This window comes from Drosophila hydei, unplaced genomic scaffold, assembly GCF_003285905.1.
Source record: "Drosophila hydei strain 15085-1641.00,03,60 unplaced genomic scaffold, DhydRS2 tig00000149-arrow-pilon, whole genome shotgun sequence".
Classification (NCBI taxonomy): domain Eukaryota; kingdom Metazoa; phylum Arthropoda; class Insecta; order Diptera; family Drosophilidae; genus Drosophila; species Drosophila hydei.
In genome coordinates this window covers 1274630-1288762 of record NW_022045678.1, presented here as the reverse complement: position 1 = coordinate 1288762, position 14133 = coordinate 1274630, and the positions used below count along the sequence as shown (strand labels likewise).

General features: G+C 36.0%; 2 protein-coding genes across 2 annotated transcripts; one reads left to right on the top strand and one right to left on the bottom strand.

The window, feature by feature from the left end:
* Positions 1–5469: 5469 nt before the first annotated feature.
* On the top strand, positions 5470–6455 carry LOC111602295 (ribosomal RNA-processing protein 7 homolog A). The gene is made up of 2 exons (XM_023319296.2): positions 5470–5585; positions 5658–6455. The coding sequence occupies exons 1-2, from the start codon at positions 5561–5563 to the stop codon at positions 6431–6433; spliced, it is 801 nt and encodes a 266-aa protein (XP_023175064.2). The 5' UTR covers positions 5470–5560; the 3' UTR covers positions 6434–6455.
* Positions 6456–11317: 4862 nt separating this feature from the next.
* LOC111602296 lies at positions 11318–12159 on the bottom strand. The gene is made up of 2 exons (XM_023319297.2): positions 11832–12159; positions 11318–11773 (listed from the first exon to the last, which is right to left on the bottom strand). The coding sequence occupies exons 1-2, from the start codon at positions 12144–12146 to the stop codon at positions 11318–11320; spliced, it is 771 nt and encodes a 256-aa protein (XP_023175065.2). The 5' UTR covers positions 12147–12159.
* Positions 12160–14133: the final 1974 nt, after the last annotated feature.

Here is a 14133-nt window from a genome sequence, read left to right as displayed (position 1 = left end):
TTTTGTGACTTGGCCCAAGGATTTGCTACTGCTGCTGCTGCTGCTGCTGCGGCTGTTGCTGTTGCTGTCGCCTCTTGGTGCTCAAGTATTCTTCCACAGAACTTTGAGTTTTGCTCAGCTCAACTTAGCTCAGCTCAGCTCAGCTTTCCCAACTCCCACTTGAATTTTGTCAATTGTTTTAGTTTTGTGCTTGAATTTAACACGTGGCAATTCACTTGGCGACATTTTTCATTTATGGAGTTAAAAATTAATAAATTTTAATAGCATATTGAAGTAAGTTAAGAAAGAAAACTGACTTGTACCTGACTCTGTCTTAAGAGCCATTTTAATTGCTTTCCCTTAGGCACAAAGCACCAGTTAATCCCCTGACATTCCTCTAATACCGTCGGCAAACAATTTAATCTTCTGATCAACTATCTAAACAAATTGGTAGCCCTCTCCTTGCTTCCTTCTGCTAACTGTTTCATTCCATTCATCAGTCAAAACTTGGGCAAATTTTCAAATCGCTCTCAGGCATTTGCCAGCCACAAAACACAAACTTCGAGCAGCTAAGCTCAACCCTGAAACCCCATTTAGATCAAGTTACGGCGCCTCAAAGTAGGCAACTTCATTCAAACAAAACGCAAGCGAAATCCTTGCAGTTAGGCAGCAATAAATTTTTGTCCATGTCTAAAGTTTAACTGGAGGACACAAAAAAAAAATAAAAGAATACCAAAAAAAAGGAAGAAAGGAAACCATTTTGTGTCTATCAGGACGTCTAATCTGCAGTCCGTGCAGCAAAGGCAAGCTCTGAAACTGAATAACTGAACCCATCCAAGCAACTTACCACGTGCAATAAATTCCAAGGCGCAATCTCTGCACTATTTGTGGTGTGCCTCAAGACTTTGCCATTCAGCTGGGTCAAAGGTGGGCAAATGGTGGCAAAAGGGAATGAGAATGGGTTTATACAGGGGGGAAAGTTACACTCGCTGCTAAACATGCGCCGCGTACGTGATCTGATAGGGAATTAAAGCCGGCACAAACATGTGTAAGGTTGCCCAAATCGCGTCGCATTCGTTTGAGCCCCGACCACAAACACACACGCATACACACAGACTAGAGCTGTGTTTTATTGTTCAGAATAAGTTCGATTGTCATTACAGTGAACCACTGAACCTGTTCAGCGTAAATGAACGAAGCAGCTATAAATAATCTTTTCTACTCAGAACTATTCGTTGAGTTCCAATTGTTCAGCTGTGCATTAACGAAAGGTTCTATTGAGCTACTTCATGTCGATCATGAACGACTAAGCGATGTTCTATTGAGCTGTTCAGTTATCGAAAATGTGAGCGCACTTCCATATGTATCGTTTATATATTATTAAAGTTATGAACCGGCGCGACTCAGTAATGCACGTTTGAACTCATTGTTATCAAATTGAACTAGAATTCCCAGCTCTAAAACACGCACATGCACACGCACACACACACCCACACGTACGCATGCCACTCTACACTTCCGCCCCGATGGCAGTTTCCGTTGCGGTTTTAGCAGCACTGTCTGCACACAGTTTGACAGCCGAGCTCTTCGTTCTTGCGCTAATTTACTTTAAATTGGTTTTTACGGCACTCGCTGCTTATATCCGTGATAAATGACTAAAGGGCGTATGCCCTGCCACACTCAACCCCCCAAAAAAATGGCCTTTGCTATCGCTAATGGCATCTGTAGCTAATTTTTTTCCATTGTGTGCCCCCCTTGAAGTAGCTTAATAAATTGGTAAATAAAAATTAATGCAGCATAAATTACAAATAGCCAATTCACAAAAGTTGACGACGTGGCGCTCTTCACGAATTTTCCTTTTCGCAGCCATAATTAATGAGCAAAGTTTTTAACCTTTTGTGCAAGTTTCGCAAACGAAGTCCAAGCTTGAAAAGTATTGTCCACACAATATCCGGCTGCGCCCCTATTGGCTGCTTATCGCCATCTCAATTGGGGGGCGTGGCATGTCAACTAATGAGAGTCGAAAAGTTGTGCTTTTTTCGCTTTCCTTGGCCCTGTTCGTTGGGGCATAATTAATGAAAGCAGCAGCGCCTAGTCAAAGTGTTTGCCCGATTAATCAGCAAAGCTATGGCAGCTATAAGTCCCAACCATAGGATTATTGTTTGTTTGCTGCCCGCTCCATACGGCAGGCTATCAAATCGCATTGACTTGCCGCGGGTCACGTTCGAATGGTTTGGTAATTTTGTTTATACACAATTTGCTGGCATTCAAATGAGCCAAATGAATAGTTGAAGCGTGTTTTATATCTACGTATCCCGTAATTATTTATTTTCGTATCAGAAACTGAATAGCAATGATAATACTTGTTTGTTCACCTGGCTTACAGTCAGTTACGATTGTCATTAGAATCAAATACCTAAACTCATATGCAAAAATTGATTCATTTGAGGTTTATAGATCAAAGGCCTGCAAAAAAAATATTTAATTTAGTTTTAAAAAAAATATTATAATATGTATTCAAAATTATTATTTATTTATTTATTATTTATTATTTTGCTTCATTTTATGTCGATTTAATCGACTCACATGGACTTTAAAATGCACAATTACGAAATATTAATATTAATTTTACTTTTAGGCCGCTGTATTTTGATTCAATCAAGTTAAAAATAATAATATATTTCAGGCTGAAATCGAATATTTTAATAATATATAAACACGCAATTTGTGCAATTCTGATTGCACAATGATTTTTGCACATTTGAAATTATTTTTTGGAAAATGTTGTTAAGCGACGCGCAGCATTTCGTGGGAGCCAAATAAATTTGTTGCACGTGACGCGCCTTAAATGGCCACAGCAATGGATTTTCAAAAAGTGGCAGCAAATGCTTTTTGACCAGGTCAAATTGCACGGAGCATATTTATGTATGTGTGTGTATGTGTGTGTATTTGTTGATACGCTTGTGGCACAAATTGCGTGCCACAAATGGACGCACATAAATCATGCGTGCAGCAACTTTTTACGCACAATTGGCTAAATTCTAAAGCTACGAGACCAACATAACACAGGTAAGCACTCTCGCAAGGGCATTGAAAGTTTTGATATGGGGATTTGGCTATTGCCGGAAACATTTCGATTGCATTAAATCAAGGAGAAAAACTCTATTAGCTAGAGTGGCAAATGCAATTTCCAGTTTTTATGAGATTTTTAAATAAATATTTATTTAAGAGAGGGTCATAAATTTAATTAAGATTACGAATTTTATAATTCATGGCTGCCGAGCGAATCTCTCGCTTTTATTTCAAAATTTTGCTTCGATTCATAATTTGCTTTAACAAATCTTCAGCTAAGCGAATATTTTTAATGAATTCGCAACTTGAAAAGTTCTTTTTAATTTTAGCACCCGCTCAACATAACTTTGCAGCCGAGCACAACTGACTGCGCGATACTCGTTCAGGGTCTATAGACGAAGCTCAACATAGATGTAGTTGCTCTACTTCTGAGATGCCACCCCCTTGGTATATAATTTCTGATCTATCTATAGATAGATATAAGCTTGATATTTTTCAAAATTTAAAATTGTATATATAATATTACGTCATAATATATTGGGTTTTGGAGAAAATGTTACACGGATATTTCCGATTTATAATGTCTCTAGCAGATTCTCGATCTAAAGAGGTACTAGCTTAAAGATTGTATAAACAAATAAACATGATTATATAGACTATATATGCTCAGCTTTATTTTTGAAATTTTAATATAATAATAAATAAATCAAATTAAATATTATAATAATATTAATATATTTAATATTATAATAATAATTAAATTTAATATTATAATAATAAAAACAAAAAATAAAACTCAGCAGAAACGATTTGTCGTCTGCACAGCACTAATATACTCCATGCACTGACTGAGCGAGCATAAAAAAGATGCGCACATTTGTTTTAATGTGTGAGATACTTGAAAGTTCATCAAAATGCTTTTAATACGGGCTGTCGTATAGGGGAAGCTAGGGGGAGGTTGTGAACCGCCCTTTGGCCCCATTCGGCAGGCAGCGCAAGCCAGACACTAATTAGTCAAGGATTTTGTTAGCACGAAATGCTCAACCCTCAATAAAAAATGTTGAGCACGTGCCATGTGCTATTTAAAATATTCAAAACATTCATTTTTTTGGTTTTTGGGGCATATTTTAATGTTGTTTGAAATTATGCGCACGTAGCCAAAAAAAAATAAAATTGGAAAAAAGTTTAACAAGTGCCTGTTTATTATGTCGAGATTTTAATAGGCTTGTAAATTTGAACAGAATAATTTTGAAAATATGACTCTATATATCTGCTTAAAGCTTATCTGGCAAATTATATATACCATATATTGAATGATATATGCACATTGCATTTGCCATGTGTGTATTCATTTGCACATTTAATTACACTTGAGACTTGCACAAAATCAAACCACATTCAAATTGCAATATTCAATCAGCCAGCCAGGTGGTCCCCAACGAGACAGAGACTGCATTTACCTGTGTGTAGATGCGTGTGTGTGCGTTGGCCAAAAACAGTGCTACAATTGCCAGTGCAATTAGTAGAAGGAATTTTGATTAATGAATGCTAAAATATGCATGAGTTGTCCAAAAAGACTTTACATACAAAACATATATCGGATTATGACTCTTTAGATTGCATGCCAGTTGTGGTTAAAAATTGTCGTAAATATGCTTAAAACACACATAACAATGCTGTTGCTGTTGCTGTTGCTATTGCTGTTGCAACAACAACAAAAAAATGCACATTCAATTAATTAGCATCTATTCACAGGACACAGGACACGACACGAGCCAAACGTGCATGACAAACTTCCGCTTTTCGGTTCGGTTAAATGAACGCAGTTGTGTGGCCAATGGGCGTGGCTTAGCACAGCTTGCTTTTGGGCAGGGATTGGACAGCGTTTGGTTTGCTGCATTTGTGGCCTGTGTGCAGTTTTGTTTTTCGGACCATTTCACGGGCACATACATACGAGCCCAACTGTAGCACACACTCACATGGAGTGAAGCCGGACAGCAGCGGAAAACAAATTTTTGTACGTAACAAAAATACGTGCAAAGTTTACAGAAAACAATTTAGCTGTGGCTGTGCCGCTTCCGTTGCAGCTTCTGCTGAGGTTGTTTAATTATTTGCCATTTTGGATGAGAGAAAAAGTTTTGCTTAGCTTTGGATTTGAGCGAATTGTGCCAGCTAATGCGATTTGTTAAGTTTCTAATGTAAGCAAGAGAGATTAAATTATTTATTTTTAAATTGTAATAGCTGTGTTAATTATATGAGCTGCAGCACTTTAATAGTTTAGATTTAAATAATTTTGCTCTTAAGTTTGATTTTCAAAATTACGCGCTATGTGTAGAGCGTTGCCACTTAGTAACAAAATGTAATTCGTATGTGCATAATGCTGCCAGCTGTTTGGTCGGACGTGAAGTTGGCTGCGCTAACTAAAACAGCTGTAAGCAATATTACCTCGACAATTTAAACAAAACGTGTTTACACTAGCATCGAACACGATTCTTTAAATAAATTAAATATGACTGAAATAGAGGGATATAGAGGTAAGTGTTTATTGAATATAGTTATATATATATATATATATATATAAGTATGTTATTAAATACCCCACACAGTTGTGCCGCTGCGTATGACCCCGGATGCCAAGAATTGTCACAGCGTTTACATGCGCGAACATTTCATACGTTTAATGGATCCTAATAAACCAAAAGGCCGCACTTTATTTCTGCTCAATGTTCCTCCCTATGTAACAGAAGCCAGCCTTAAAACATTCTTCAAGAGTAAAGGCAACGTCGAGAGCGTTTTGTTTGCCGAGAAACCAGGACGCGACGAGACAACCAACTGGTACGAAGGAATGGATGTGCCCTTCTCGAATGTACAGACACCTTTCAAATTCAAGGTGGCATACGTAGTATTTCAGAAGAGCAGCAGCATCGGCCGAGCTCTAGCCATCGACAGCATCGACATGTTTAACAGCAGCGGCGAATGCTTAATCAAAACGGGCATGGAACTCTGGCACGACGACTACGTAAATAACTTTATATTAGATGTGGCTAAGACGCAAAACCAAATCAATGCCTATATGGCTAGATATGATAAAAGAGAACGTGCCGCGTTAGCAGCAGCCAAAACAAGCGAAGCCGATCCCGATGGTTGGGTAACAGTGGGCAAAGATGGACGCAATGCGGGCTTTGAGCAAAAGGAATCGGTTATTGGACGCATCGAAAGTAAACTGGAAAAGGATAAGAAAACCAAGGAACTCAAAAACTTTTATACATTTCAAATACGTGAAAGCAAAATGCAAAATATTGTCGAGCTGCGTAAGAAATATGAAGAAGATAAGCAAAAAATTGAGCTGCTCAAGAAATCGAGACGTTTCAGACCGTTTTAGCATAATTTAGTTAAGAGTCTAATAAAACAAATTATTTTTAATATTGTTGCTTTTTTAGTTAACGGGAGGAAGTGAAGCTGGAGAAGAAAAATATTAACTATCTAATTTATGAGAAACATCAGTTATGATGACAAAAACTCTACTATTCAACAAAGGAGTTTAATTTGTTTCAGCTTAGATTCAATTAAAGATTCTAAACTTAGAGACTTAATGGGAATAGTGTTTGCTTAAAATGTACATATTTTCATGGTTGTTTTTACTTTTAAAATTGTCGTATGGCTTTTATGACTTTGTAGTAAATCTCTTCATTTATTAGCTATTTTTGTAACTACGAATCAGAAATATTTAATTTGGTAATCAAATTAGTACTTCAATGTTAAAGGACCTCATATATAGAGTTGCGGTAGAGCATGTTTAAAACCCTTGAGCTTAGTTTATTCTGGCTGCTAAATGCGGTTGGTTTCTGTTATTAGTAAACTCTAAACTAAAACAAAACAAATTAAGACAAGCAAGAATGTTGTAGTCCAACATGACTGACTGCATAATACGAGTTCACGATCAAAACTTATTATTTCCTGACTTGGCACACCATAATGGATAAGCCATATCATTTAAAACTCTATTTATAGAGTTGCTTCTGTGTTCCTTCTGTAATTAAAGGAGTTCAAAAAGTCTGAAACGCTTCCAATGTGCTTACCTATATACCATTTATACTTTTATAGTGTTTGGTTTTCTACACATCTTACGTATTAGCGTTTCTCTTATACCAAACATAGCCGATCCCGCTGTGCCACGCTCTTAGTCGGTGTGTCGAAACGATCATAACAAATTGCAATTCTTAAAAATAACTAGCAATGGAACGGTTTGAGTTCATATAGACACAGGGAAAACAGAGACATTACATCAAATCAATATGCTCCTTACTTTTCTCAAAGGAATATAATTAAGGGCTGAAAATATGATGGACTTATTTATCAGGAGTATTAACAAGGCAATTGATTAAAGAGTAGCTATTTAAGACATATTTGATTTTTGACTAACAAAAAGAGAAACTTAGAATTGCAAATACATTATAAAAATATATTTAATTCATAAATTTTAGATATGAAATTATCTTTACAATCAAAGACAAAGCAAAACAAACTTTTATATAAGACATATTAGATATATTATAGTCAAATCTTTGACTTGTTACGATTTATAGAATTATATATTTAATATAACTATATTATATTAAACTTGTCTTATTATATGTGCATGAGTTTATTTCCAAACGCGACTCTTAAAATACAAACATTTCATATGCGAAATCCGTATGCTGCCTTAAGGTTTTAAAAAGATTTAAACTAATGAAAGCTAATAATTTGTTTTCCCAATTTCACTTAACTCTTAACACTTTTTTTTTATTTTATTTTTTTTTATTTATTTTTGACATATTTAAATTTCAATTCTATTATTTGTATTTATTAAACAAAAGAATTTTTCTAATTTGAATTATTCTTCTACGAATGCCTGCTCAAAATGCCATTTATATAAGGTCAAGAGGTTATAGCCACGCAGCAATGAAGGCAAGAAAAGCTAAGTTAAGTAACACTAGATTACATATACATATATATATATATATATATATCATATATATATATTCGTATAGCATAAACTTGATTTAGCCAGCAATATGTGAAAAGTTGAAGGAGCGCATGTTTTGGCCAGAGCCAGAGTCGGATATGAGTTGCATGACATGAGCGACCGTTGGCCAAAATCCTCATAAATTTATGGCATTGACACTTTGCCGCGACTAAATCCTGGCCCGACCTGCCATAATTTCGCCGCATGGCCATAACTTATAAAAGCCAGCCGCAGTTGTGTTCGCTTCCAGCCGAAGGTGGCCATAAAAGCGCATAAAAAGCAAACAAAAAACTCGAAGAAAAGCAACAAGAAGAAGAAGAAGAAGCAGCACTGCGCTTATTGTGTGATAATCGCATATGGTTTATGTTAATTTGAGAAATGATAAAAATATTTCGCTTATCAATTTTAATCATCATAATCGTCGCTTTGCCATCGTCGAGCGAGCCAGAAAAAAGCAAACGAAAAAAATCAGGCAACAGAGCTTGTGAGAGTTCAGGCACAGCACGCGATCCGCATTCATTGCAGAGGCTGTGGCTGCTGTGCCCCCAGAGAGCAGTGCATCCAGGCTTAATGTGGCGCGCGTAAATTTTCGTATCCACAATCTAGCAAAAAGGGGGAAACCTGAGAGTCTGGCCGAGAAGTGAAATACAAACGAGGTACGCGTTGGATAACGCGCAGCGTCAAGACTGTTCTTGTTGTTGTTGCTGCTGCTGCTCCGGCTGCTGTTGTTGTTGTTGTTGCATGCTTGTCATTGGCTGTGGGCCTGGCCTACTGTGGAGCCTAAAGACAGCAACACATTCATAATTTCTTCCGATTTGTATCGTTTGTTTTTTTTTTTTGAACATTTTAAATTGATTAAAATGCGATAAATCATAATCCGTCCAGCGTCCACAGTGGGCAATGGGTATCGTTCGAGCTCATCGACTGAGCGTCTGCAACTGCGATCGGGTGATGGAACGATTTATGAGCCTTGAACATAATAAAGTGTTAACGGAACGAGTTATTAAGGTAATCTGAATGCGCATAAGTTAATAAAAGCTCGTTGCACTTTCCACGATTTGCATTGGAGCCAGCGGCTCAGCTCAGCTCAGCTCCGCATCGAACTTAACTCGACTTGAGTTGCGTCTAAGGTTGCATAGGTTGCCCCGCCGTTGTGGAGACACACACACAAGATGTCGAAAAATATAACATAAAACGACCACACGTACGTCTCCCATGCCGCTCAGCAGGACGCCGGACCCGATCAGCTTCAGACGTAGGAGACAAGGGGAGACGACAACAACAAAACACAAACGCCGTGTCTTGTGAGCAGAACAATCAATAAATTTGAACACGTGAGCGGGACGCGAATGCAGACGGCAACAACAACAGCAACAACTCAACACAAGACAACAACAACATAGCAACAACAACGAGTACAACGCGATAAGTGATCGCCGTGTCGACTGATTGCCCACAAGCAACAGCAACAAAAATTCACAATTTTTTTTGCAGAGCAATTGTGGGGGGAACATGGAACAGGAAGTTATTAGTTGCCATGAATAGTTTTGACTCTAATTTGATGGATATTAGCTGAGCTTTGAGGCAAAATAGATTGCTCAAAAACTAAGGGGTGTAGGGGTAGTAGGGGAAGAAGTACGTAGCTATTGACTTGTGGGCAATACGTAATACTTAAAGCTGCATATACAAACTGATATCACTAGGGTGTAAAAGGCGTTGACTTATATGGATCTACCACTCAGCCATTGTGCTGCAGTAAATAAGATTTGAAACGCGTTTTAAAGTAATTGATAAGTGCAGCTAGTCACTTGTCACGCCCCCAATAAGCTCATCAAATACCTTTACATACAAAATCGAATGAAAGATTTGAGACAAAACGAGGCATGAGAATGGCTATAAAATTGTAAATCTATAATCACAAGCTTAAAATTGTGTTTTATGTTTTATTTATACAAAAATATATTATTTATGTTTTGATATATCTGTCTATAAAAAGAAAAAGCTTGCTCTTTTATTTTCTGGCTTTTTTACCAAGTTGGGCAAGGTGAATTTATGTTCATCGCCAACATTTAATTCTATAAATGTAATGCTAATTCGTCAGATGTACGAGTATAAAAAATATTAATTTACAAGATATATGCATACAAGAGATAAAGTACATTCCAAACATATAAAAACTGAATAAACTGAACAGATAGAACTTTGCAAAGGAGCATGAGCCGAAGCCTAAGAAACCTTAGAAAAATATACTATATTTTTAAATATATAAAAATATCAAATTGATACAATCTGTTTGCTTTGTAGCACTTCTCATGAAACATAGATGAATATAGCATGCGCCGATTATTTAATAGCATAAAGCAAGAACAGCTTCAGAGCATTCGGCAGTCGTTGTGTGTGTCTGTAAAATTTTATTTGATTTAAAATTGCGATTAAAGTCTTCAGCATTTTAAACTATTCAAACAACAAGAAACATTTAAAATACAGTTTTGCCTGCACAGTATTTTTAATTTTTCATTTAAGATGTATTTTAATAATACGCAAGAGATTTGAGATTGAGATTTATTAAATTTTAATTTTAAATTTCATAAATGATAATTCAATTCAATTGAAAACATAAAATTATTGTAATAAGACATGTACATATGTCTACATATGTGACAGTCCCGGCACTTACTGAGTGCAGAACTACCAATAATAAATAAAATATTATAATAAATAAAAAAATTTAAACACAATTGGTCTGAAGACGTCATTAAGATATTGAAATGTTGCAGTCAAAAAACATAGCAACAAAAGTTTTGTAAATTTTATTAGATGCCCAACAATATACATATATTTGCAAACATATAATAAAAATATTTATAATAATAAATAAAATAATAATTAAATAATAAAATAAATAATAATTAAAAATTGATAGTCTTCAAATTCATATTGAAATAAAGCTTAAGATTTTGTTGTTCTAAAGCTTACGTCAGATATATTGAGCATAAAAACTAAGTCAAATCATCTTAAAAACTATAAACATTTTACCTTAAATGATTTTGATATTCATGAGAAAGAAAATTGTAATATATAGAAGAGAGATTGAACTTCAATCAATAGCAATGCTTTAATCATATTTAAGGTCTCACAGTCCGACGCTACACCAAACCAAAAGTAAACAACAAACAGCAAGCTCAACATATACCATAAACAAATAGTTAACAGAGTTTAATAATTGCTTGGTGGGCTTGGGCTTTGCTACTTGGCAACTCAATAACAATTGCCAAAATTATACCAATTTGTTGTGTCGCCGTCGTCCATTGTTAATGGGGACCTGCGTGCCGTTGATGGGCCGTATAGGTTGTAGCGCCTCGAGCCAGCGATTACCTCACGATAGCGACGCACCGGAGTGCGAGCCATGTGCAGCTCCATTAGCTCCCATTCGTTGAGGTCCTGGAAGACCGAGCGAATCATGTGCATGCGACCCAATAGCTCCGTCTCACGTAAGCCCTCGTACTTGCGTCCAGTGCGTGATCGAAATGCCTTATAAACTTCGCTCTGTTTCTTCGTCTCGGTTGCCATCTGCAGCTCCTTGCGATAGAGCGCTCGTATGCCGCGACCCAAGTGCCGTATATGCTCAAAGTCACGTATGTTCAGGGCCACCAAAGCTATGGCATCCAGATTGAGCAACTTGTGCCCATCGATATAGTTCTCCCTGAAGGTTTCCTATTGAATGCACTCGAAATGAAGACTCTCAAATATTTCGATCTCGCCGATAACCCACCTCGTATTCCGGATAGCCAAAATCACGCAGCCATTCAGCAACGTCATTTATGCTCCATTTGAACACCTCCGTGCGTGCCTGGGCATCCACAACTGCGGCACAAAGACTGAACAGCGAATCCGGCGTTGCGCGAAAGGAGAGCGGCACATCATTCTTGTCGTACTCCACATCGGGATACATATAGCTCGGATAACGAAAGGTAAAGTCCTGCTCATCATTGCCATCGGGCAACTCGCTGATGCTGAGACTTTCTATGTCGAAATTGCGACGCAATGGCGGCGTTGGTATTGCCGACGTGCATGAGGAGGACGACATAGACGACGATGCCGACGACGACGACTCCATTCGAGCGGATGACACGTACTGTGTCCTGCCTAACCCAAATTTAGTTGCCCCAAGTCAATTTGATTGCGGTTTTTCATACCCCAAGAGTATCCTGTTCGTGTTTGTTTACATTGCTTGGTTGCGTTTTTCTATACTCTAGGGCAGTAGGGCATAGTGCTTCGGCAAATTGTGAAGGACTTCAAATATTAAATATTGAATTTTATGTATATGATGTTTATATATAAATTAAATATTTATGAAATAAGTGCCAGAATTGTATTAATTTTTCTGCATACATCAAAAAAATTTTAATCTTTAATCTGTTAATCTTTAAAATTGAATTGTTTTTATAGTCAAATATTCTGTTTAGCGCGATATCAAATATGACATATTTAACTAGATACATTGAACTTTTAAAATTTAAAAAAATCTCATACCAAATATGTTATTAAAATATTTATATATGTCCTATATAATAAGTGAATTTGTTTTACATTGCCTCTAGCAAAATAATGTGTCGACGTATACAAATGTAAATATAATATAAAACGTTTATTAAAATACTCAACACAAAATATTTATACTAAAGTTTTATGCATATAAGTAGCCTATATACATATATAGTATATTAATTATATTATTTTATTCTTCAATTAAATTTATTAATAAATTACATTTTTGAATATAAAAATATTTTCTGAATAATAAATAAATCATCAATCTAATAAATTAAATCATCAAATAAATAAATTAAAGTAAGAAATATTTTATATTTCCTACATATGCTTATATAAATCATGTTCTTAATGCGTATATTTATAAATTCTAAAAAAATATAATTTAAATTCCAACTGTTTATAATGCATTTGCTAATTAAAATTAATTTTATATATTTTCATATTTTACTTTTCTTAAGAATGTTTTTTTGCTACTTTTAAGAAGTCTTTAAATGTTTTTAGGGTATTTGACATTTGCATTAGCGGTTAACGTGTCCTTATTTTGTTTTCGTTTCCCGTGATTGCATTTGCATATTCGTTGTTTTCTTTTTCGGGGTCAATTGGGCGCGATGGGGGCGGTACCGACACGCCAGGGATTCTGATTCTGATTCTGATTAACAAAACAAATTTCGCAAATATATATATAAAAAAAAAAAAAATATATATATATATATATATATATATAATATTTAATACCGATTATAGGCTAAATATTCGCGCAGGTCACAAAGTTAACTTCGCCATTCTTTAATGGGTCACAAACAATTTTGTTGTTGCTTTTCAGCGAACATGCAATGCATTTCAATAAAATTGCTATTGTCTGGGTCTATATACGATTTATGAGGGTCTATAGAATACAGTGCGATTTATGACTCGACAAGCCGCTCGGCACCATTACCCACTTTATTAACAGGCATTTGCGCAAAGATCGCTCAATTCCAGACAATTTACATACAAACATTACACACGCCCATAGGCCGGAAAGAGATAAAGCATTGCCGGCGATAGCGTCTGTGGCTCCGCCCACCTGAATGGATCGTTCGCATTGGCCAACAGCTGCCATGCTGTCGCTCCATAAGTTGTAGGCGCTAGGGAACTCACTGTGTGCGTGTGTGTGTGTATACATCTTCTCTATGTGTGCGCACTGAGTACGGCAACATATGGAGAAATCGGTAAACAAATCTCAATAGCGATCAACGAACGATCTCTGGCTGAGCTAATGACACAGCGTTCTGTTTGTATGTAAACAACCAAAGCGTGTAGAGCAAGTTTCTCATATAAGCAACAGTGGGGCAAATACGAGAAGAAAATAAAAAAAAAAAAATATATATATATATAAATATATAAATGTATATATATTAAATATAAAAGATTTATAATTAGTCTTACTTTTTAGTGTTATATATTATTTAAATTTATTAAAATTTTCTATATTAAAGTAAGTTTTTGTTTATTGAAAGAAAATGATCTAATCTTTTATC

Bases quoted from the DNA above. Each gene is read 5' to 3' on its own strand.
- LOC111602295 (XM_023319296.2), top strand. From the start codon at position 5,561: ATGACTGAAATAGAGGGATATAGAG. The intron at 5,586-5,657 runs GTAAGTGTTTAT...TACCCCACACAG, and splicing joins TGAAATAGAGGGATATAGAG to TTGTGCCGCTGCGTATGACC.
- LOC111602296 (XM_023319297.2), bottom strand. From the start codon at position 12,146: ATGTCGTCCTCCTCATGCACGTCGGCAATACCAACGCCGCCATTGCGT. The intron at 11,774-11,831 runs GTGGGTTATCGG...TGCATTCAATAG, and splicing joins TTGGCTATCCGGAATACGAG to GAAACCTTCAGGGAGAACTA.